The 26,610-nt window shown below is 39.7% G+C and overlaps 1 protein-coding gene across 3 annotated transcripts in view; it reads left to right on the forward strand.

Moving 5' to 3' along the window:
- Zcchc7 (zinc finger CCHC-type containing 7) overlaps positions 1–22,556 on the forward strand; it is a 180,474-nt gene extending 157,918 nt beyond the window's left edge. For all 3 annotated transcript variants that reach the window (XM_052176402.1, XM_052176404.1, XM_052176403.1), the window contains exons 7-9: positions 16,344–16,439; positions 19,420–19,537; positions 21,395–22,556. In XM_052176402.1, the coding sequence (XP_052032362.1) occupies positions 16,344–16,439; positions 19,420–19,537; positions 21,395–21,831 (651 nt within the window). In that variant the 3' untranslated portion in view covers positions 21,832–22,556. The remainder of the gene's footprint in view (positions 1–16,343; positions 16,440–19,419; positions 19,538–21,394) is intronic.
- Positions 22,557–26,610: the final 4,054 nt, after the last annotated feature.

Below are 26,610 nucleotides of genomic sequence, written 5' to 3' on the forward strand. Positions count from 1 at the left end.
GACTCAGAGTAGCCCTCACATGTGAATGTGGCATCAGTCACAGCAGTGGCCATGGAAGGAACTAAGTTTGAATTGCCTCTATGTATTAATTTCAACCAGCCTGTTTAAGCCGTCTAGAGTTCATTATGATACAGTCACTTCTCTTCCAACCAAAAAGTATCTATTTCTAACCCCAAACGAACTGTGCTTTGGGGGTTAAATTTCTTTTAGAACTCCTGTTTAGAACTGTTGGCATTTGAGTGCTTTTCACGTGCTGTGCCTGATTCCCAGCTGTGAGATCTGGAGGACCATCTCCACAACAAGTATACTTAAGCAGCTGCAGGATCAGGCCTGGCTAGGAAGCCTCTCTTTTATAAACATGCAAGAAAGAGGAAGTTAATTAACATATATAGACTTAGGAATTTTCAAATTTTCCTTAAAATATTTGTGAAATAAGAGTTCAAAAGAGAACTTTTAATCATTTTCAGTAATATCAAAGGTAAATGAGGTCTCTAATAGATTATATCTAAATAAAGAGCTTTTAACAAACTTGACTTCAGTGCATTAATAAAAGGCAAATCCCTCATTCCAAAAGCTACACAATGATCCTGAGAGTCTAGCGCACACCAGCACAGCCTGTGGCTTTGCTGCTCTTCTATATCCATTTCAGTGACTAATAAAAAAATCATACCTTTTGATATCTTTGTTGATCTGGAGACATATGTGTGTAAAATAACCTAATTTCCTCCAGTAGTTAAATACTTTTACTTCCTAAAAAATTTAAAACAAAACAAAACAAAACAAAAAAAAAACCAAGCATTTGATATCTTTGCTGATCTGGAGACAAACATGAGGGGAAAAAATTAACAATTATGTAATTTCCTCCCATAGTTAATACTTTTACTTCCTCAAAAAAAGGTAAAGTTTTTACATGTTTTAATCATAATAACCCTATTCTTTACATTGTAACTTCTGCTTTCAGATTTTTAGCAAAGCCTTGTCTTTTTCTTCATTCACATAGTCTCTTGTAGATTATTTCCCTATTAAAAAAGGCAATCCCTTCTCCATCCCTTCATTTTTTATGTCCTAATAAAGCACTAAGCTGGTCTGGCACCAACAGAGTATTATGACCCATAGTGTTTTTGTCTGATAGAGACAGTAATTTAACATGCATTACACATTCTTAACAGGTGTACCTCAAAAGTAATCAAAAAATGGCGATTCAAAAGCTGTATATATTAAGAACCAAAAATGCTAATGCATCTTTTATGTTTAATTTTGTGCTTGTTTTTTTTAAATATACTTAAAATACATTACAATCTTACTATTTAGTTTCACTAAAAATTTCAGAATATGGAAGTAAATAATTTTTATATGAGGGTTAAGTTTTATATGTTTAGCCATCGTGTTTGGAATGCTTAGAATTGACACTTCAAAAACTAGGAGAGGGAAGAAAAATACATCTCCTTGTCTTCGTTTCTGGTCAGAGTTCACTGGCAGTCAAGAGTACAGCCCCGATCCGCTGAATGGCACTTACAGACTGCAGTTCAAATGCTCCATTTCGTTTTCCCCTTCCACACTCTCCTTACTGATGAGGGTACGACAGCCTACCAGTGGATTGCTGAGTTCTCACAGAATGCCTTACAGCAAATCAGAATTTTACCAGCTAAAAACCACAGAATGGTGGCCCAAATATCAGCAGACTAAAGCTAACTTCAGAACTACTGTTTTGCAGTCCAGAGAAAAGAACAGGAAATAGGTGCTGAAGCTACAGCCATTCAAATATCTTTATCTTGGGACTGAGGTGTAAGGCAGGGTAAATATCATTTTCTAACTGCCTAATGCTAAAATCCCATGCTTTTCTTTAAAAAAAAAATAAATAACTTGAGCAAAAAGTTTTTAAAAGTCAGCGACAATGGAGACATTTTCCTATTCAAGTTTTGTGTTTGTTTGTTTGTTTAAGACACTTCCTTTTAATGTGTTAGGAGTGTGTGTTTAGAGTCTTGGGTGGCTTTGGAGAACTTCTTAGCTACTCAAGCAGATCTGCCAACCGTGAGGGCATGTATGCTACTCAACTGAGAAATCTTAATCTTTCCTGTGTTTGCAGATGTGAGTGAGGGAACCAGCCCCTGGTGTGTATTTAAGAAAATAGAATTGATTGGGCATCATCATTAGAATTATCTATTCCAAAATAGAGTGAGACCTGCCTCATTTTCACTATTAAAAAGAAGTGTACCATCTTTAAGGGCCTGACAAAAATTATCATAAACAACATTTTTATAAATTCATTTGATAATTCATAAGCATTTTCCCCTGGTGCTGCTGGGTCAGTGCTGTGATTGTTATGTTGCTATTAAGACACTAGATCTGTTAAATTTCAAAGATTCAATTTTATTTAAAATCCCCTTAAATCCTGAAATTGTTAATGTTCTTGTGATCTGGTGATTGAGAGCACTCACACCTTGTTTGTCGTACTTTAGGATATATTTTTCTTATAGGACTCTGAAGTAAATCAGGCTGCTTTATTTCTTTTTCAAGTTGCTTAATATCTGAAAAACAAGATTTGTTTGGTTGGCTTTTGGTACTGATTCAAACCCCAGGGTGTTACATTTGCTAAGTATGTGCTCTGCCACTGAAATACACCCCTTAGCACCAATAAGATTGTTTTTAATAAGCATTGATGACTTCTATAGTAATAGGAAATATATTTAGACTGTAACATGACATCATTTTTGAAGATTTTTCACATAGAAATTTTATCTAAAACCTTTATCATAATGTCAAAATTATGATAGATTTTTTACTTCAGTCTTATCATTTTTAACTTAATATATAAAAAGTGATGACTACATTTAAAGAGTTAAATAAACTGATTTTTTATAGTAATTCAGTGACATGCCAGACTTAATCATTGAAAGCAATAAGAAAATATACTTTCAAAGAGGGTGAAACATGCAATCATCAATCAATAAATGAGATTCATTTTAAAATAAATATAATTTGCCAAATTACCAAAAAGCAGTTTACTAAAGTACTTTCTATAAAAGAAAGTGGAAAAGTGTAGAAGTTGTGCATTATTAGTACATGTCATTTTCCCTGTCATATCTCTTCAGGCCATGTACACATGAATATAATATAGAAATGTTCTTTTGAAGGAATACAAGTTATCCATTTCAGAAATTTCTCAGCACACAATATTTTAATTCAAATGTAATTTGGCCTGGACAGGAAATCAATATGGTATTTTTTTCTATAGGTTTATTCTTGTATAAATATATTTGGATACTATCAAGACTTCGTGGCGATGATCCTGATGTAGATATAGATACAGCATTTGAGATAGTGCAGCAGGAAGTGTACATCGCCTGTGCAGTCTGTGGAATGACTTAGGAATGCCTGTGTTTGCCACCTTCAGAATGTCTGTACCCACCTCAGCAGCAGCTTCCATATTAGATAGTAATACTGCTCAATAATAAATTAGTTTGATCTGAAGATCTACTATAGTTGGTAACTTCTTTCTTCATTTGAGTTAAAAAAAAAAAATGGTTTCTGTGCTTTTTCACCTGTCTCATAATGGCTGGAGAAAATGACCAGCATACTCAGGATTTACATATTCACCAAATGAACTTCTAGTTTGAGTTCTGCTTCAAATTTGAAAGACATTCTTACAGTCATTATTTTTCTAATCTGTTTTTCCTGAGAATAACAGAAAGATAGAAAATTACATTAGACTTTTATTATCCTTTTCTCCCCCACCCCCATTATGTTCACTCTTAATTACAAACCAACTATATTTAATTGTTGTAGGAAGTTATTAATAATTAAATATGTAGCAGTTAAATTCCATTTCTAGATGTTTACATTTTAAAATATGGTACCCTTTGAATTTTATTCATTTTTGTCTCCTTAGTAAAACATATATATCAGTCATGTCATCCCAGAGAAAACTGTATTCCTTTTTTACTAGTGACTCTGTACTTTGAAAGAATTCCACTTTATAGTAAAAGTGAATATAAATAAATAAAACCCTTAAATTAAATTTTCTCAGATTTATAGTTGACTACCATATACTATCTGATACCAGAAATTACAGTTTTCATATCTGAATTGTTTAGCCATTCCTATTTTATAAGATTACCTACACATCAAAGCAAAGAAATAAAGTACAGTATAATTTTAGCCTATTTTTCATATGTTAGATAAATAGGTGGCTTATGAGTACATTACTCCTTAATGTACATTCTAAGTGACTGAGTGGGTTGTGTGCTTTTCTGCATATTTCAGGGCAGCAATAAATGTAAATAGGATATACAAAACCAGTATTATTTGCACTAATTACATTTAGGATCAGTATAGTCTTAAAGTCATCTCAGTCATTTGAATGCCTCAGGAAGGCCTCTCTCCATAAGCAGTGTCTGAGCCAGAGCTGGGTTTTGACATTACGCATGTTTCTGTAATTAACAAGTTAGGCTGGCGCTAAGAGTTCAAAAACTACTCTCATTTAAGTGACTAGAAATTTATGAATTACTTAACAGATTGGCCTGACTTAGACTTGAAATACATTCGTAGTTTAACTCCCCCATATATTAGAAAGTCAAGAGAATAATATGTAGACTTGTACATCTGTAAATATTTTTTCTAGTTTGAGAATTGGCCTTTCAGTAATATTAGTGATTTACGTGAAGAAAAATGCTACAAAGTTGGAAGGCATTGAACAATTAAAAGAAAGCTTGAACGACTATTATGTAATTCAAATATACATATATGCATGGATGCATACACACATACATGTATGTGAGATTAAGTTATACCTTCACTTTAGCTGGTTTACCAACATATGAATTGATTCTTTTTCAGAAATAAGAATTATTTTAATGTGAGAGGTCAGAAATCTATATTGGTGAAAATAATTCATACACATAAACACATAAATCAATTACTGGTAAGGCCTCAGCCTCCTACTTCTGGGATTGCAAATCCAAATAAACTACCATGCCCAACTTTGTTTTCATTAATTGTTTTAAGAACTGTGTGTGTGTATACATCATAGATACTATGCATATACACATGCACACAAATTTAACTGAATCTACTAGATATAAAGCCATCTTTATAATTCTGTAATATCTGGGGCTGGAGAGATGGCTCAGTGGTTAAGAGCACTGACTGCTCTTCCAGAGGTCCTGAGTTCAATTCCCAGCAACCACATGGTGGCTGACAACCATCAATAATGGGATCTGATGCCCTCTTCTGGTGTACTCATGTACATGAAATAAACAAATCTTATAAATAAAAAAATTTTTTGTAATGTCTGATCTTATAAATACCCACTTGAGGTTTTGCATGTTGGTTTCCTTCTGTGAGACTAGTCTGGGCTGACCTTGGATGACTGGGGTCTTCCTTCAGTTTCCAAAGAGCTAGGACTGCAGGCATGAGCAGTCGTTCCCAGCTGAACACTTGCATGTGAGTATGCTTGTGTGCTGATACTTGCAGTCAGGAGCACTAAGCTGGGGGGTGGGGGGAGGCTGTGTTTTAAGTTCTTTATAAAATATAAGTCTCCATTTTTTATGTCTTAGATCTATAACATTTCTTTTACAGTTGTACACTGCTCAATATTTTTTTTTAGAAAAATTTGTTTTGAAATGTGGACAGAAGGGCAGGCTTGCCATGAGGTAATATTCTGTATCACAATATAACGAAGAGAATGCCAACTTAAGGTGGTGCTCTGGTTTCACGTTTGATTCCTTTGTGTAGTATGTACACAGAGACTGGTTAAGATGTTTAGCTCAGAAGAGCCTTAGTTCTGTATCTGAAAATGGGTGGTAGTGCCCACAGGACATGTGAGTATACAGTGAGATGGCAGCTGTGCAGTGCCTCACAGTTCCTCATAAAACAGGTTAAAGCAGGTAAGCACTGCCGCAGCAAGCCTGTGGCACCTGCACGGAGAGGTGGGCTGGGTTTCTAGCCCAGACTCAATCACAATGTCTCTGCTCAAGGTGAGGTGTTAATGACCTCTTTTAGCCTCCTAACAATGTTTCCTCCTTACAGTTACTGAAGTTAAATACAAGCCGTTCTTCTTTTCTTATTTTTTATACTTGTCTTACTTGTTTCAAAAAATGTAGGTGAGTAACTTCTTTTTTTTTTCTTTTTTTCCCAAGACAGGGTCTTGCTATGTAGCCCAGGCTGGCCTGGAATCGCTATATAGCCCAAGCTGGCCTGGAACTCGAGATCCTCCTGCCTCAGCCTCATGAGTGCTGAGATTACAGGCGTGCGCCACCACGCCCGGTTTAGGTGAGTAACTCTTAATTAAGTACTGCTACAAATTATTGTCTTAATTTGATTTACCTTAACATCAGCATAAACATTTAAGAGTATATCACAAAAGACTTAAGTTACTTCCTTTCCAATAAAAATGACAAGGTAAAGTACATTTCATATATAAAAATGCAGTGCATGTTTAGCACTGGGTTTAATCTCTACCATTAAAGGAAGCGAAGAAGCAAGAAAGGAAGGGGGGATAAGTAATGACATCACTGAGATACCTGAATTAAGCTATTATGTGCATAATTTTAACAGATAACTCAACGTCCTGTGTCTAGTTACCGTAAGCAAATTATGTAAATCTTTATAATGAGAATAATATGAAATCAAACAGCCCACAGCAATTATAGTGCCTTATACAAGGAAGAGGGGGATCATTTTAATAAGATAGGAAAGGAAACCAAATAATATACCAGGGATTTGCACTTCAGATAAAACTAGTTGTTCCTGCACATGGTCGATACCAGAAATGAGCCAGAGAGTCACAGAATAGAATAGCATGAGGCCTGGCTGAGCTTTGCAGTCTTCCTGCTTATATGGTTTCAAAAAAAAAAGGCAATATCAAATTAGGCACCTCCTTGACTCCTTGATGTATGCAGCATGTGCCCTCGGAAAAGCATTCCTAGTCCATGCTCCTTATTTTAATACAAGCAAGGGCTAATTAAGACAGAATGTATTATAAAATCAAAGACCTGAGCTAGGGAGCACTGGCTGGTCCTGGATTTGATTCCTAGCACCCACATGGTGCCTCAGAGCTATCTGTAACTCAACTTCCAAGGGGACCATCCTCTTCTGGGTTCTGTGAGCATCAGGAATATATTATGCAGACATAAGTGCAAGCAAAATGCCCACACACATAAAATAAATTAAAAAAATTTTTAAAAGACCATTACTTTATTTTAAAAAATAGGGCCATTTACTTCCTCCCCTGAAGGTAGGTCCTTGACACTGTGAACAACAGGATTCTAGTAGAATAAGCAGGCTGGGAGGGAATTTATATGGCGTTATAATCAAAATTAAAAGCTTGGGATTTATTTGGGTCCCCTGTATTAACTAATAAATACAATAGAGCTATAGTTCTGACCTGTAATTATCAGCGGAAGTTTAAGCATTTCATATAGTTAGAAGATATGTATTTAACATGATTTCCATGCCTTACATCTACCTCAGTAAACCTGCAGATAAAATATCTGTGAATTTACACGTGTGTATTCTTTTCTGTGCCTTCCCTTATATCCTGTCTCCACACCCTCCTCAGCCCTCCCCTACATCAAAGCTTGTGGTCCTTTTCCATCTGTGTACTAAAAGGTTTCTTTGTAAACCAGGCCATTTGTCCGTCATTGTTTGGGGTCCAAACAGTGGTAAGATACCCTGTCACTGATCCCGTGTGCTATGAATGGCAGCTCCTCTCTGGACAATTGGCGGAGGGGCTGAGAAATATTCCTGAGAGGATTATTTAACCTTTCAATTTAGAGGGCACAAAGCCTAGCTGATTAATGAACTTTCTGATGGTTGCCGATAAGCGGATCTATTGCTTTATTTCCTCTAAAAGTGATTCCTTCTCCTATCCATATTACTATAATCTGAAACATAAATGTGGCAAATAGATTAAAAAACTGCACTAAAGAGTTTATCTGGCTGGCAAACTGAAGGAGCTAAATTAAAATTGGTAATGACAGCAGTGGCTCAGCCTCATATATGGTTTTTAAATGCACTGTGTATTTTGAAGAGACTTATTCTCCAGCTTGCCTGGTAATGACTGCTTTTGGTGCAGTCTGGGGCTGGCTTCTGTTATCCCCACCTCATGCCCCCCCCCCCAAAAAAAATGAGTTGTGTTATCTGGATGGCTGCAGACACATACGCACCCCTTCTCACCGCATGGGCAGACAAGGTCGATAGCATTACAAGGCATTTGTGGCAGTGCTTGTTTTGGTTTCAGAGCTGCCAGTTTCCAGGCAGATTTGAATTACAAAAGAAGAAGCTGGCATGAAAATTGAAAGGTTTTATCGGCTGGTCTGAAGCCTCATAGCACATTGCTTATTTATGCAGTCCATTTGCACCAGGAAATATAAAAAGGAAATACATTTTTAAAATAAGGCCATAAAGACCCAGATATGTTTAAGATGGCAAATAAAATATAGATACCTATAATATCTTTCCAGGAAACGATTTTCACTTAATGTTACTTCAGAAGAGCAGAGCATTTATGTTGCCGTCATAAATGTGTGTGTCTGTGTCACTATGTAGGTAGTCTCTGGGGATTAAGAAGGAAGCCCTATGCTAACTTACTTTAAAATTAAAATAGACGGAGGGATAGCTCTGCAGTTGAAGAGCTACATTGGAAATATTTAAATAGGATGGTAAATTAAACTTAAACTAACATTTTTGCATTCCATGTAAAATTAGCCATGGCCCAGTGAATAAACGCTGCTACCTTTAGAGAAAATTGGGATGCTTTTTAAGCCTGGACGATTGGGAGCATCTGGGAGCGCAGCGCTGGGCTCCCTCTTTCTCGCATGTGCTCATTGTTCTCCAGTTCTAAGCCTTGCCGTTTGTTTTTGTTGTCGTTGGGGTTTTTAGTGGCAAGTGTGTTGTTTACAGAAAGATTGGAAAGTGGTCAGTTTCATAGTTCCCTCTTATGAAACCTACACTTTTATTTAAGTCTTTAAATATGTCTTTTAGGTATAGCCTATTGCTTTTTTAATGTAGTAAATATGTGATTCCACTATTAGAATTTATGACAGTAACATACATATTCATCTTCAACAGTTTTTTGCTTACCAAGAAACAATATCCATGTTTATTAACTCTTGATTACATTAAATGAAGGCATAAATACGTAATCCAAGAGTTTATTAACTCTTGATTACATTAAATGAAGGCATAAATACGTAAGCATTTGGTACTGCAAGGCCTTGAATAATTCCTGGATTTACCAATGGACATTTGTAATCGTTCAACCCATGGGTTTGTAAAACTCAAATATGTCCCAGAGAGAGGGAGGGAGGAAGTTAGATGTATCTTGGAAAATATCAAATCAATAAAACAACACTTACTCTGCTGCAATTCAAATTAACATTGTTTAAGAATCTATTTTACACTAAAGCAAATTACTCTCAGCTAAGCCATAAGAGGTGCAATTCTTTGTAAATTTCATTTTTGCCAGTGTCTGGGACCATTCTTATATTTTTCTGACCTCAACTAATTACTCATGTAGTTTTTTTTTTTAAAAAAAAAAAACAGAAAACTATCAAAAAGCATACATGCCTGCTGCATGCTAATGATGTGCTGTACATTTTTTATGAATTTTCATAAGGATTTTTGTACGTAGCATGTGTGGTTTAATGATGTAATCACCTGATAGACTGGAAAATGCTCCAAAACAGGCGTTCCGGTCTGTTGTATACATAATACATGTTTCAAAAATCTGCCTAATTAAGGAATTACCCAATGAATTGGGAGTCTGTTGGGTATATGACATAGCTTTAATACATAAGAAATATATGTATATTATTATATAGAGAACTTAGAAGAATTGATGGTAACGTCCCCTGGAATGCAATAGAGTTGCTTTTCTCAGTAAGAAAAAAAAAATTGAAGCGTAAAACTTTCATAAAGGAAGCATTGTTGTAGCTTGGAGCAAAAATTTCTCCCAGTATTCCTTAAAGAAAAGTAATGCTGTAAATATATATCAAAACATGGAAAAGAGAAGGCCTTTTCCAAAATCATGATGGACAGACACAGGCCTAGAGTTGAGGTCACAGGTGGAGGAGACACCCTCCAGAGACACCAAGAGCAGAAAGTGTTAGCCTGGGCACTGCCAGTACCTGGGGTCCCAGCTGTTGTTCATCACAAACTCAACCTTGATTTCTTTTAAAGTGTGTGTGTGTGTGTGTGTGTGTGTGTGTGTGTGTGTGTGTGTGTGTGTGTGTGTGTGTGTGTGTGTGTGTGTATGTATGTGTGTGTCTTTGTCTTGCCCTTTTAAAGTGCCCTCTTCCTTTCCTCTTGGCCACTGATGGCGGTGACAGGAGTGATGTTCCCCCGTGTCTGGATGCTGATGATGATGGTGTGTGTGTTCTGAAGACTGTCAGAGGGAAGGGTCAAGAAAGTGCCTGCTCTCTGTGCCTACTCGCTATAAGCTAAAGAAAACAGAGAGCTAACAAAACTCAACATCACTGCCAGTAAACAAGTGCATTTTAAATTCAAACTTTTTTTGCTGAAATACCAAATACATGCCAAAGGATCTCTTCAGCTAATGGAATTTGAATAAGCGTGCCCCTTGGTTTGGGGTAACATTTTCTTGAGGAAGCCTATTTGATTTTGTGAGTTAGGTTTTTAAAATATATCAGTATTAAGGAAGGGGTTCTGATACTAATTTGTTGAAAGAGTAAAATTATTTGTAAATACTTGGAATTAATAAGATGTTTCTCAAATATAAAAATCACATCAATTTAAGAAGTATACATATGAAAGATTTTAGCTAATCTCTGCTTTTCTCAGTGTTGTATTTGGTTATGAATATACATTTACCTCAGCCATTTAATATGTTCATATGAAAACTGGATTGATAGGTAAAAACATATGGTCTTTTCTTTGAGCATATGTATGATTATAAAAATAAATCCATTTTTCAGTCACAAGAGTAGAAAATTCCCTCTAATTAGTAAAATTGATTACATACCCTGTATAGTAAAGAGCTTCAACTAGATGCTAGCTCTCATTGGATCAAAGTCAGTTTAGATAAGGGCAGCCCAAGGTCACTGAGGGAGATGCCCAGCAGGTTTATTAGCATAAAAAATTACTGTTAAGACATAGGACACTGAGGCAGCTCTAGCATTTTGATCTTTTGGCCTTTGTCATGGAGATTCTTAGTAGTGAAGGGGTTAGACCAGTGTCCCAGGTAATGATTAACTGTTTTAATGGCATGCATTCATTCATTCCACACTAACTATTCATGCAGAAAAAGGGTTATGTAAAGTGACATTAGAAGAAAATCATCTGTAATCGTTGCATCGGGCTGCACTTTGAGGAGACATTAGGAGTAAATCCATGGCGTGTAGGCTTGTGCTTTATCTTCTGATATTTACTGGGTTTACTGGGGCGTGAAAAGCTTTCAGCAGTACTAGCCGGTGGGATAGACCTTTCATAGGTAATGCTATCTACCAGGTTATTACTTCTATATATTGATAGCAAAGTAATCTCCAAGATATCACCCTACAAATATAGATTATTTAAATGTCTGTAACAAAAAAAAAAGCTTGCTTTCATAAATAGTTCATTTGGTATACATTTGGTCAAAGTCTTTAGCTATATTTTCCACTTCCAGAAAGTATTAACAAAGCTATATTCATTCCCTCACCTCTAGCTCTTTGTCAGTAATACCAGCTCAAATGACAGAACCTAGAACCTAGAGCTTACTAGCTGACATATTCCACTTTAAATTGGACATTTGCTGTTAATTAAAAATAGAGAACTAAATTGATCAGGAGTGGAAGTGTACATCTTTAATCCCAGCACTCAGAAGGCAGAGACAGGCAGATCTCTGTAAGGCTGAGGCTAGCCTGGTCTACATAGTAAGATCCAGGACAATCATGGCCACAAGGTAAAACCCTGTCTCCGAGAGAGACAGAAAAGAAGACAACATGTACTAAGAATTGGGTCAAGCATTTATATTTCCAATACTTGAAATAGTGTAAAGATTTTTATTTAATCTTAGTATAAAAAACGTGTCCAATGGAAGTCATTATTGAGTTTCCACTGCTGTATTCTAATACAGTGTTCTCTAATTAGGTAAGATCTAGGCTGATTTCATTTCTATTAGGTCCTAGTACATGCTAGTTTATTAAAACAAGAGCATGTAGATAGTGTTTGTCAAGTCATTTAGTAATTAATTATTGTGAAACAGTGTAGAATTCCATAACAATATAAGTACTGCTGCTATTTTTATTAGTAATAATGGAAGTTTTTAAATAGTGACATTATTCAGTTGACTGAACATCAAATGTTTGTGCTCCATCCAGAGGCATAAATGAACGCTGAGGCTGTATTTCAGATTATTCTCTAAATAAAATAGCAACTGTCGATATGAAATATGCTTTCAAATCTTGATTAAGAAGTGTCTTTTCATCTCTGGTACTGAAGACGGAGTTCCTCTTCTCTCTACATTACCAATTCCCTCTTGGTCTTCCAAGTGTGTGCCATACTCTCAACATGAAATAGGAAAAACACCAAGGAAATTATATTGTTATTCAAGCTTTTTAACATTTCATGGCATGATATTATCGGTTGTTCTTAAGGATATAAAAATCAATAGTTTCCCAAAGAATATAAACTTTTATTAACAATACCCACAATGCATCAGCTTTTCTGTGAGCTGTGTGCTCTACATCTGTAGTACCTCATCCTTCATGCACTGTTGACTGAACCCTAACCATATGCCTGGCCCTGTTCCAGGAGATAGGGACCCACAGTGAGCAACTTTCTCCTTGCCTGGTGGGTAGGGTAGGATTGGATAGGTAAGGTAAACAAGCTATTTCTGGTATGGCATGGTTTTTTGGGGGGGAGGGAGGTCAAAGGGAAGGGGAATAGGGAGCACCACTTGGAGGCCTTACTAGGATAATGACCTCTTTATATCTGGAGAACATTCCCAGTGTGAAATGGATGGCACTAAACTCTGAATAGAAAAAAGTTTGTGTGGAGAGTGTCCAGAGAACATTGAAGAGGCCAGTGAGGTGATAAGACACACAAAGCATGCAGGCAGGTTTTAGGGGAAGGCTGTGAGCCACTGTCAAGACTCTAGGTCTCAGTGAGAAGAGACGCTATTACAGGAGTGACAATGTTCTGAGTCACAGACAGAATAATCATCTTGTATTGAAAATAGGCTGCAAAGAAAGGAGCATCCAGACCAACTATACGGCTCTATTAATCATACAAATATGAGATGAATGGTCAGATGGTATAGGTGGAATGAGAAGAAGTCTATATATCCTATAAAGGCAGTCTACTTTAATGATAGAATGTATCTTATATCTGCATAAACAAGAAAGCCACGTTTAGCATCGATGTGTACCTTGTTAAGGGCATTTATTCTGGAGGTTGACTCTTCCATTTATCATCAGCTACACACCCTGCTAAGTTGCCAACTGGTTGCTGAGTACCTACCTACCATTGGCTTCCAGTCCTTTGATAGCTTTCCATGTCGCTTAAGATATGGACAGAGCATCTCCACCTTCGGTTTTAGAATCCTGGGCGACTGACCCCTCCTCACCTTCTAAAACCTCCTCTTCCACTCTTTCATCTACTTTACCTGAAGGTACTGGGGTTTTCTTGTTTGTTTGTTTGTTTGTTTGTTTGTTTGTTTTGGGGAAGAGGTGTTTTTTGGGGGTTTTTTTTGTTTTTTGTTTTGGGGTTGGTTTGTTTTGTTTGTTTTGGTTTTGGTTTGTTTTTGTTTTTTGGTTGTTTTTGTTTTTGTTTTTCGAGACAGGGTTTCTCTGTGTAGCTCCCGCTGTCCTGGAACTCACTCTGTAGACCAGGCTGGCCTGGAACTCAGAAATTTGCCTGCCTCTGCCTCCCAAGTGCTGGGACTAAAGGCATGCGCCACCACCGCCCGGCAGGTATTGTTTTTTAATCCTCTAAGATGGCAGGCCTGTACTTGCCTTAGGACTTTGCAAAGAGTAGTGTTGGTCAGTCAGCACAATTACATGCCTGAATTTTTTTTTTTTTCAACATTAGGGGCCCCATCAGCAAACCAGTCTCGGGCACCAGCAGTGACTCATTCACTGTCTTAGTCCAATATTTTGTTTATACAAAAAAGTATATGTATGTGGGAGAGAAGGAGTAGAGTAGGGGAGGGAGTGGGTTTATCTCTCTTCCCTCACTGGGAATGTAAGCAGTGATTTCTGTGTTACTGACTTCTCAAATATCAGACCTTAGGACAATGTCTGACATGGATTCTGCAGTTACTGTTTGTAGGAATTGCTGAAAATGTCTGCATGCACTCGTGCCATCTACTCAGGACTGACAGACATCACTGTGGAACCATCTGTGGACTTGTATTCTGTCCTACTTGCTCCCTTCCCCTTCCATTCACAGCCAATGATTCAATAGTTTTCCATTACCTATAATTCCCTGACTTCTCTAAGTCCAGTGTATCTCATAGGCTCCATCTTTGGTAATAATGCATCATTAACCTTTTTCTTCTTCTTCCTGGTTTTTTGACATGGGTCTCCTGTAGCTTGGAGCTTGCTGTGTAACTGAAGCTGGCCTTGAACTCCTGATCTTCCTGCCTCTACCTCCTGAGTACTGGGATCACAGGTGTGTGTCACCATGCCCAAACCATAAATAGCTTTTAACAGCTTTGTCCTTTAAAAGTTACAATATCTCTTTGATTTTGTTCTTTCTGTATATTCTGCAGTTTTATTTCCTATCAAAACAATAGCCATTTTTTTCAGATAAGGAAAAATATTTCTGTGTAATAATTTAATAACTTCTGGAACTCTACCCCTAAGGAAATTCTGAGCCACCACAGTGACACTTGCCTGTACACATGCATCCCTGTTCACGTCTACTTAAGAGTTTTGAGGATAGTGTTTTTCTTGTTTCCTAGTTGGTGATAGCTGAGGTTCTAAGTGCTGTTGTATGTGCTATGATCATTTTCAGCAGAGAAGACTGGTCAAGTTTTATTTTTCTCAACTGTAATGATGACTCTTATTAACTTGATTGGATTAATAGCACCCAGGAGCTTACTAAGGCATACCTCTAGGTGTGTCTGAGGGGCAGGTTGTTGAGGCTCTAGCCTAAAGAATGGTTTCACCAATTGATAGAGTCAAATCTGAATAGACTGTTGCGAGATGGAGAGAGTCAGTAAAGCTAGAAAGGGTGTGTGTGCCCCTGGCTGTTATGGCCTGCGCTGGCATCCTCCATTACTGCTGTTTCCTGTCTGCTATGCCATGAGCTGCTCTACACACCTTCCTTGCCATGATGAAGTGAAGTCTCTGAGACAGAAAAATACACTTTCCTCCCTTAAGCCCTGTGTCAGTGCTCAGTCACATCACTGAGCAGAGTGACTAACAATCCAGTTTTCCAGTCTAAGACATAAGAGCTACAGTAAGGTCTTTAAAGATTTTTTTTCTTACCTATACACTATTTTTCTATATCAAGAACTCCTCTCTCACCTATGCCTGCAACCCCAAACCACCTGATCTCAGCATTAAGTAAAATGTCAGTAGGCAGACTAGTACTGTGTTACAGAAGCCCAATAACCATTAGAGAGAAATTTACCAAAGTGCATGCAGAAAAGGGAACAAATAAGAGGGCATTTCCTCTTCTCAGTTAAGCCCACCACCTTCTAGAGGCTTGCTCCGTGCTCTCTGTCCTCTCCTTTTAGCTCTCCAGCTCAGCCAGCCCACGTGACCGACTACTCCATTCATTCCACCAACTAACTCTTCCTCCTAAGCGCTGTCCCTTTTCATCCTGTCCTTTCCTGTTGGTTCTTCTCAAAATAATGATATCTGCCTGCTCCCGTCTGTCAGTTTATATTCAGTTTCTTAACATTTCTCCTTGTAACACAGTGTAGATACTGAAAATGCTTAAGATATAAGTATAATTTAATAAGTTAGCTGTGTGATAAATTAGCTGCATGACTTTATCAGCATCCCTTCAGTCCTCACCCTGCTCTCTGCCCTCCCAGGGTCTCACAGTGAGGCCCCATGGATGGTCGCATATGAGATGGCTGTGCCCCATGTTGCTAGGCTTCTGTTGTGCTTGGCAGTGTAGGTCAGACCTTCCTTGAAAGTATCCTTTAAGTCCTGGGCTCTGTCCTATGTCCCCACAGCCCTGAACCGTCCCTTCTCTGTCCTCTCATGAACTCTGTCTGCCCCTTACATGTTGTTTCATGGGCTCCATCACAAGCCCATCCTCACTACACTATACTCTCAGGAGCAATATTCCTAAGGATTTTCTTACCTAAGAGCTCTTTTAGAAAGGATGGGCTTTTAGCTTTTCCTCTAACATGTATTAATTTCTCACAAATATTTATGTTGCAGACCAAACCTGGACCACCAAAAAAGCCAAAGACTCCTTCTGGACAATCAGCATTAGTGTATTGCTACAACTGTGCACAGAAAGGTCATTATGGACATGTAAGTTTGAGTGGCGTTTGAACGTATGCGTCTTGTCAAGGAGTGGTTGCTGAAAAGATAATTCGCAAATGGATGTAACTCGGACCATTTACTTGTTTGTACGCTAATCTTCGGTAGTTAGACTTGACTTTTCAACTAATTTTCTTCCTTGATTCTTACCAACAAAAACTGACAAAGCATAGTCCTATATGAAAACAAATTTAGCTCATAATGTTAGTAAGGCAGAGTCAGCAGCAGCACAGAGTAAGTTCTTGCACCTTTCATGGCCTGTTAACTATTTATTGGGTTTTCTGCTTGGTTCTTCAGCCTTCCCTGGTTCCACACTCACTTGAGTTTTTGTCATTCACACGCAAGTGTGACATTCAGTAGAAACACAGAGGTTGTGCAGCATTGACTAACACACCTACTCCAAGTGCCTACATTCCCTTCCAGCCAATACTGTGCAAGTCCAGACCAAAAGCACACCTGGCTGTATAATGGGTATAAGAACAGAAGCTCCCTACTGTAAGGTGGTGAGTGTCCTCTAGCCCATTGCCACAGTAAGAATGAAACAATAGCAGCTCGTCCGAGCTCAGACCAAGTAGGAATAGGCTTCACACCCATACACTGTGGGAACCATAAGGTTGAAGAGGAAAAACAGTGGCCCAGGGAGCAGAAATCCTTGTGTAGGGGATTCTTGTTCTCCACGTGAACTCTAACAGCCTAGAAACCAAGGTGAACATCAACCAGATGCCATGGGAGGAGGAAGAAGAAATCCTACAGAGACTCAGAACAGCTCAAAGCAGAGGGAGAGTGGGTGGTGGTGCAGACGACCTCTGAATCCAACTGTGGCGCCTTCTAGTACAGGCCTTGGTAGTCTTAACGATGTGAAGAGGCAGAAACGCTGAGAGAAGAAAAAGTGCGTAGTTTAATCTTCCATATTCAGGCAACAGGAACCAGGGGGTGTTGGGTAAAATATAAATGCCAGGAATAGGAATGCGCAGATCCTTAGTGTAATCGTTACTCTGTTCATGGAAACCAGATGACTTAACTACTCTTTTCCCCTTTGGCATTCAGTCTTTGTCTCCAAAGCTAAGAAGTTGTACAGCATTGACATTCAGATGCTGTCTCTAGTGTGGTAAAACTCACTGTATAGATATCGAGATCCTACAGGATACTTGGCATCGCCTTTGTAGAATTGTCACTGAGAACCTACCTAGAGAAGAGTCTTGTAGGAAATCACCATCCCTAGGTCTTCTGTTGTCCTGTGCACACCTCTTGTTGCCAACACCTTTTAGGAAACACTCATATTAGCAATCCACTGCCATGCACATTACACAGGTGTTTAATTTATATGCCTGCTTATCTCTTTAAAGCAAAAGAGTATTTTTTAGCATTTGTGTTCAATTAAGGAAAAACAGTTACAGTTGGATGCTTCCTGCTTACTAGTCACTGCTGTTAATATAGATGGGAATATCAAGAGCATTTGAACTTATTCCTGAAATCTAGAGTTAGACAAATTTCAATTTACAGTAAAACAAATTTGGCAGCCATAGTTGAAGGAACTCTAGATTATCCAACACTAATGAAGAAGATCATTGGTGTGGCTAATCCAGAACAGAAGATAAATTATATAGCCAGCTATCAATTATCTGTGTTAATGGAGGAGACCAGTGATGTGGATAATCAAAATATAATTTACATGTAGCTTTGGAAAACATTTGTGATATGACATAGCACTCTGTAGTTACATCTGTCTAGATAGAACAGTATCCAAATAGGAGGCTACCCCAGTAGTGAAAGATGTCCAAGCTCCCCTCCCTGTCAGGCTCAGAGATTGAGCCCTCAGCTGTTGACATAGAATCACTTTGTATGGTCTTCCCTAACTCCACTCACTCTGGCTAGAGAGGCGAGGAGAGCAGTAGGCTCAGAGAGAAATAGGATGTTCCAGAAGGATGTGAAGAGCAAGGGGGCTGAGAGAATTAAAAGGGTCTGTTGTTATGGGTACCAACTTAGTACAGCTAGATTTCTAGGAATCTGATATAATCATAACTTAATTTGTTGATGAGTCAGCTAGATTCTATGTGGTTATTTCACATGCTTCCTAAAAGCATTCTGATTTTCTTAAGTACTTAGTTAAGAAATGCTGAACAAGATGTTAGAAGGCAGATAAGGTCCCAGAGGAAAGTCTCTGAAAGCCATGTTTCAGCCTCCCTTTGCTACCTCCGTTGGTGTCACCTAGTATCTGGAGGAAAGTTAAAGCCAAGGGCCAGAGATTGGGAAAATCAGTCACGGGAGAAACAAGTGAAAGAATTGACTTCAGTGTGGTAGAGGGAGCAAAGAGAAGAGTTTTCTTCCGGCCTTCTCAGAATTACCCAGGGACATTTCCAAGTAAATACAGCCTACCACTAACCTCACCGTAAGAATCCGCAGCCCAGGACAGAGGGGACAGGGAGCAATACATAGGATATACCATAAGATGTTTTTAGTTCAAATATTCACTGCCCCAATAACTAATGAGTGTGCAGTTAAAAGAAGCTGGGGTGTGTGTGTGTGTAGAGAAAAAACAGCTCCCATCCACAGTTTGGCGCTAGGGAGGAGGAGGGCAGGAAGGAAGATTTGATGTGAAAACGATTGTGGGAAACAGACAAGAAAGGACAAATAATTCACATAATGCTAAAACCTCCAACTGAGTACAGGCACCCATCGCTCCATGCTGTAAACTCAAACCGGGGAAGGAGCTTGGCAAAGAGCAATACTACATTCCTTAGGTCCTCCCTTTAAAAGGGAGGAAATCCAGGGCCTGAAAAATAGTACAGGAACGTAGTAGGGCTTTTATGTTGGCTAGTTACTTTCCATAGTAGCAAGGACTACTTCAGCAGCCACTGCAGGCCATGCTTGTGGGGCAGGACTCACTTCTAATCTCACAGACCAGAAGCTCATGAAGAGGTTTGTTGATTAATGCAAACTTGTGATGTCATTCTTTCAAATACAATTGCAGGAGTGTACAGAGAGACGAATGTTTAACCAGACGTTTCCAACATCTCCATTCATATACTGCTATGATAGCAAATATGACATCCAGCAAAGGGATCGGAGAATAAAGCGAAAACTGAAAGGTTCGTCATTAAACTTGTTCTTAGATAACTTTTGCAGCAGCTCCACAAAAAATCTTTTTGTATTATCTTTGCCTACTTTGGAAGTCACTGGTTAGCACAGAAAACACTTTTTCATAAAAAGATTTATGTATTTATTATGTATACTGCATTCTGCCTGCATGTATGCCTGCAGGCCAGAAGAGGGCACCAGATCCCATTACAGATGCTTGTGAGCCACCATGTGGTTGCTGAGAATTGAACTCAGGACCTCTGAAAGAGCAACCAGTGCTCTTAACTGCTGAGCCATCTCCAGCTCCTGAAAACAGTTTTCATAATTATAAAAACTAAAACTTTCTTGAGCTCCTGAAACCAAACCTCTACTTTAAAACTCCTATACTGTAATCTATTCACAGTTAATATTTTTCTCAGAGAGAGCATTTCAGAAACCTAAGAATGTTTTATCTGTGCAAAGCGGTACAGATTCCTTTGAAATTTTTCAACTTGACAAATAAGTATTTCCTCTTTGTATGTCAAATATTTTCCATGAAACACAGGTTTCTGGTGACTCCTGGGGCTTCCCCCACCAAGGCTCTCACAGTTCGTCATTACAAGCAGGGCTCCAGGTCTGTTGCCCACTCTGTGCCTCCCCTCACCTCAGAGTAAGAACACTGATCCTTCAGAAGACCCGAGTTGAATTTCCTGTACCCACATGGTAGCTCATGATTGTCTGTAATGCCACATCCAGGGGATCTGATGCCTGTGGCCTCCACAGGCAAATACACTCAAGTGTGGACACTTACATGCAGATGTGCATATAAATAATAGACTAATAAATGAATAATTTTTTAGCTTGAAATCTGTTTTTCTCTGTCTTTGCTCTTTCTTAATGTAATCAAGATATGTTCCTAGGGTTCCTTCACTGTTCATGATAAAATCATTATGTGTTTTTTAAGCTTTTCTCTGACTTCTTTACTGATTCTTAACCATTTTTAACTTTTTTCTTTTGGCTTATTTTCTCTTGAGTTCAGGCCCATTTTGAATGATGCTACTACTCATCTATGTGGCTTATTATATACTCCTAGTACAGTAGAGAAATGAGCGGACAGGACAAATGACTCAGTGTAAGACTGCCAGAAAAGCGGAGCTTTCCACTCTGAGCTGTCCTCTCTGAGGTAGGGCCTGTCTGCACGCTGACAATGAGCATTGATAAATTATGAGAAAATTCATTGTTTCCTTCTTAGCTAGTTTTGACACTTTGAGACTTTGGAACTTATTTTATGCTTAAGCCTAGGCTAAGTTTCTACCGACCACTTCTGTGATACTTCAAGGATCTGTTAGTCTTCACACCTCACCTTAACCTCAGCTGCTTCTGTCAGATGCTCATAACAACAATCAGGTCCTAACGATGCACAGTGGTAGCATGTGGACATTCTGAGGTGTGTACACGGAGCGTCTGTACAGAGAGCAGCCCACCCAGCTGCCACTTCTCGGTAGGAATGATATCCAGGGTACTGTGTCATCACGTCAGAGAGAAATGGCCAGCTCCTCCTCTGACGGTGATTGAAATGTCATGTGAAATCGTCCAAAGGCCATTTCTACATCTTTGTCTTTCAGGCTGACTCTTCCTGGAGGAACTTAAATAGGTCAGATATCCCTGCTGCTCTGGTCGTCATTGTCTAACATTGTGAAAATATGTTGAAAAGAAATAATAATAATAATAATTATGGGTTAGAGGCTGTGTCCCCACTTTTAGCCATCAGGATTGTAAGGGATGACCTTTGATCAGGCCTCTGGATGCCTACCTCCTCTCTCTGTTATCTCTAAGAATGCAAGAACTCTGCATGGACTAAATAGGCAAAATACTTTTATATCTTACAGATATCAAGAAAAATGGAGATTTTCCAAGGCAGTTCAAAAGACCACATGTAGAAGAGACAGATAAGAGGCATTACCATGATATGAGAAAAAGCCATTCCTCAAGAAAACATAGTAGGTGGCCTCGAGAAAACAAAGAAACACAGAAGGAGAAGGCTGGGAGTAGAGAAGGCAACAGGCCCAGGAGGGATCACCATTCTCGGGATGAGGGTGAAGACTTCCCCAGGGGCTCAAAACCCAATTCCTCTGGCTACATTACCAACCGGAAGCCTTCCCGATCCCTCCATGCATCCCATTACCACAGGCTGAGAGAAGAGAAGTTTCTCAGAGAGAGCAAGCGGAGCAAGCCAAAGAAAAGGGAGTGTTCAGATGATGGCAGCCATGATGATTTATTTCTTATTAAGCAAAGGAAGAAGAAACCTAAGCCAAGTGGCTTCTGACCTGGCCCCGTGCATCAGTGTTCTGGAAGTGCTTTAGTATCTGTTAAATGAGGAGAGGCTGGGGATTTGGATGTTGAATTCCTGCCATACCTGGAGTTGCCGTACAGAGGCCACTGATAGTGCAGGTCTGTGTCAGCAGACTGTCCTTAGGTAGGAAGGCAAACTAGGTAGAAAATTGTCTTTTCAAGAAAACCTTTTTAAATGCTTTGAAAAAATTACAAGATCATCAGATGAATTCATCTACAATATTTAAGGACTTAAAAGCTCATTGGAAGAGAGTTTATTATTAAAGTTACTACTTTTTTAGTATTTTTTTTTAAAAAAAAACAACACGGGAAAATCAATGAAAATTCAAGCTTTGCTTGTGTTAGAGACTGTTGTCATCTTTCTCTGTACAGAACAGCATATAAAATGAAGCTATCACCATTAAATCCTGGAGGAGTTGGAGGACAGGCCATAGCAAAATGCACATATAGAACTGTGCAGTGTGGGCATGCAGGACAGGTGTAAGAGGCATCCTCAGACTCGAATGCAGTCACAGGGGCACTGTCCTTACAGGTCACAGCCATGGTTCAAGAGACTGATGAATATCACCAACCTAACTTGTCCTCGTGGGTCTTTTTAAACACTGCAAAGCTATTTAGAACCTTTTGTACTTGTGAGCCTTTTTTACACTTGTGAAATCCTAATGTTAGAATAAGAAAAATAAAATGCCTGAAACCATATGTAAATGTATTTATTGTTACAAGACAGAGAGCGCCTGGGTACCAGAGAGCATAGTTGGGTCAGACAGATGCTACAGTCATGCCTTGTGTATCAAACAGGGAAGAGGCCGAGCACCATCACCTGTGAGCACAGGGATAAGAAGCCCTGGCTATCCTGGAACTCACTCTGTAGAGCAGGCTGGCCTTGAACTCAGAAATCCACCTGCCTCTACCTCCCAAGTGCTGGGATTAAGGGCATGTGCCACCACCGCCCGGCTATAAGCCTGCTTTCTGTTAAGGGAAGAACAGAAACAGAAGCCCCTTCCTGGGTCTTTACACCCGAGTGTCAGGTAAAAATTAGCACTAGCTCAGCTGATTGACACAAGGGCTCTTTGCATACAAGGATAAGTCACCAGAGAGAAACCCCACACACCCCCACCCCTGCAAAAAAAAGTCTAAAGCAAAAGGGCTCTGCATGATCATCTAGGATATGGAAGACTAAGCTCTTCTTGCCTCTGGCCGCTTAGATCGCAGCAGCCTGCAGAGCCTGAACCACCACCATTAGTGCTTAGCATTCTCAGTACAAAGCCAGGCTCCTGTAGCCTTGGTGGCAAGACTGCCAGTGGGCCGAGCTGCTAGCTGTGCTTACATTAATATGCAGCCTTCTTTTGTCTATTTGCTTCTTGGTAGACCAGCATTACATAGCCTTTTTTTTTGTTTGTTTGTTTTTGTTTTTTTTGTTTTTTGGAGACAGGGTTTCTCTGTATAGCCCTGTCCTGGAACTAACTCTGTAGACCAGGCTGGTGTCGAACTCAGAAATCCGCCTGCCTCTACCTCCCAGAGTGCTGGGATTAAAGGCGTGCGCCACCACTGCCTGGCGGAGTTAAAATTCTTAATGACCAACCCTCCAGGGCCTGTCTCCCGGGGCTTTGCTATTTACTCATTTCCTAGTGAGCATTTTGGATGTCTTTGATTTTTACTAGTTTTAAATCCTTCTCTCTCATATCTTCTCCATCTGTTCACCTTTAATAAACGTGGAACTTACAAGTTAGAACATGTATTTATTTCATGAAAATTTAACTATACATTGCCAGAATGCTTGCCCGTTTTCTTATTCACTAACATGGGATGTCATCCTTCCTTTTTCACTGCCACTCTGAGGGGTTCAGCATTATTCTCTGTAGAGCTGTGGACTCCGTGTAATCAGACAGGGTTAGCAATACGACAGTTACCTGTTGAGAAGATAGAGCCCATCTCAAAAAGGGAGTGGGGGGAGGGGTGTAGGGCTAGGAAACTATTCTAATGAGCACTTAATAATAAAGCAAGTTAAGTCTTTCTGGATAAGCAAACCCAGACACAAAGCTGGAAAATGTTAAAAGGGCCATAAGAGGGCTGGAGAGATGGCTCAGTGATTAAGAGCACTGACTGCTCTTCCAGAGGTCCTCAGTTCAATTCCCAGCAACCACATGGTGGCTCACAACCATCTGTAATGGGATCCAGTGCCCCCTTCTAATGTGTCTGAAGAGAGCAATAGTGTACTCATATACATTAATAATTTTTTTAAACAATAAAAAGAAGTGGACCACAAGAATATCTGGCATTCAATATGGTAACTCACAATGGAATACTACTGAAAATACCACTCAGATATCTGTCAACAAAAAGCCCCACGTGCAATAAGGAGTCTTGGTCTATAGCTGGGTCCCTTAGCCTCCTTGCAGGGTTGTCAGTTGGGATGCTGCTGAAGGCATCTAGTGAGGAGAATTTTGAAGTGTTACTCCTATCTGTCTCCCATGTACAGAGCAGCCCCATAGTGTCTGAGCAGATGTAGCCTTGTCTTCCTATGCTTGGCCCTTCATTACATTACCGTTGTTTGAGACATGTGCTGAACATATCCTGTTCAATTGAAACAGACACTGGTTCTGTGACATGAAGATCTGCAGAGTAGACCTCTGTGTGCCCCTCAGCCATATGAAGGTACAGCCAAGAATAATAGATACAAATGCTGCTGGGGGTGGGAGGGGTTAAAGATAAATGCCGAGTTCAAGAGCAGTTGTTCTTGCAAAGGACCCAGGATCAATCCCCTGCATCTACATGTCGGCTCCAGCCATCTGTAACTCCAGTCCCAGTGGGTCTGGCGCTGTCTCCTCACCTCTGAGAGCACCGGGCGTGTACACAGTGCATATGCATTCATGCAGACAAAACACTTGTACATATGAATTATTTTAATGAAAGATAAACTTCAAAGTCAGGTATGAGGGATAAGTGAACAGAGAATTGTGAGGTAGAAGCAAAGGAAGTCTGCTAGTGGAAAAAGGAAAGGTGGACTGCCCTGGGACATGGAGGACACCAGAACCCAGACATGGTGTACATACCTATATACCCAATACCGTTAAGCCTAAAGTACCTAAAGCCTCCCTACCTAAAGAGGAGGAATTGTGGACTAGATGCCAACCTATGCTACACAGCTATGTGCTATCAAAAAAAAAAAAAAAGTGAGTAGGTAATAGGCACCATCACCAGGACAAAAGTATAGCTCAGGCCCAGGTCTTAAAGTAGTTTATCACCATTTAAAAGAAGCAGGCACTGGTTGGGAGACATGGTTTGTTGGTTATGCCATTGCAGAGCCCTGGGATAAAGCTGCTGGTATATGATTTGAGCCAAACATTTCATTCTCAGAGAGAACAGTGCTGCCTATACCCACCATGACAATTACCAAGTAAACAGCTTTTAAAAAATATATTTGTATGTGCAATGGTGTTTTGCCTGCATGTATGAGGGTGTCGGGTCCCACTGGAGTTGGAATTATAGGCAGTTATGAGCTGCCACATGAGTGCTGAGAATTGATTCCCTAGAGAGAGAGCAATTAAGACAAGCTTAACTGGGCTTGGTGAGATAACTCAGGTTACGCATACTGACTGTTCTTGGAGAGGTCCTGAGTTCAATTCCCAGCAACCACACGGTGGCTCACAACTATCTATAAGGGGATCTGATGCCCTCTCCTGGCATGTAGATGTATATGCAGACAGTGTACTTGCACTCCTATATTAAAAAGAGTGGGTGATAGCCTCAAAACCCAAAGTTTAAAAAAAGTCACTTTCACAGATCCAGTCTATTGAAAACAATCGGGGAAATCTGGGTGAGGTCAAGGTTCATCCAGTGCTCCATGGGCCATCTTCACCTTTGTTTCTTACTTTGCTGTATGGAGCCCGAGGAAACTAGGATCACTAGGCCAGTGTCCACCCGGGTCTGGATTGCTGCTCACTGACCCACATCTCAGCAGCAGGCTCTTTCCACAGATCTCATCTGCAGCTTCTGCTTACTCACTTAATGTTTAGGTCCTAACCCCACAAAATGACGGCGCCACAGACAATGTCTTAAATGGCAGTCTTGGCTTAGCACTGGCGAACAGTGACTCCCGTAAGCACTCAGCATTCCTCAGAAACATAAAGTTGCCAGGACAAGCCATTACTTTCTTATCCACCTCTACAACACCCAGAAAGGACCCCTTGTTCCCTGGTAACCCAAGCCTCCAACAGACACACCTCCCTCTGGCCTCAGCATAGCCCTTTACAGCTGGCAGGGCTCTCCTGGACATGTTTGCTATCTTCTTGAACCCTGAGAGACAGCCCTGGCTGTTTGAATAACTTTTCCTTCTAAACACAGAGCAGTCTACTTTGCTGGTTTCACTGCCCCCTTGCTTACACATTCAAATAAGGAAAAATAGATAAGTGAGAACCAGAGATTCTTAGTGCCAAGGTATCAGAGAACCCACAAAGAACTGAAAATTTACAACATAGCCTGGGCACCCATTAGAATGACCTATATGGGGCTTCTCTGAAACTAAAGACTGTTTAGCCAACACTGGAGCATCTGTGACAGGTCAAGAGAGTATAGAAGTTCCAATACCTTGGTTTTTGGTTTTAGGGTTTTGGTGCTTTGGGTTTTGGGGGTGTGGTGGTGGTGGTGGTTTCGTTTTGTTTGGTTTGGTTTTTGAGACAATTTCTTGTGTAGCTCTGGCTGTCCTGGAACTCTGTAACCAGGCTGGCCTCGAATTCAGAGATTACCCTGCCTG

This window comes from Apodemus sylvaticus, chromosome 3, assembly GCF_947179515.1.
Source record: "Apodemus sylvaticus chromosome 3, mApoSyl1.1, whole genome shotgun sequence".
Lineage (NCBI taxonomy): Eukaryota > Metazoa > Chordata > Mammalia > Rodentia > Muridae > Apodemus > Apodemus sylvaticus.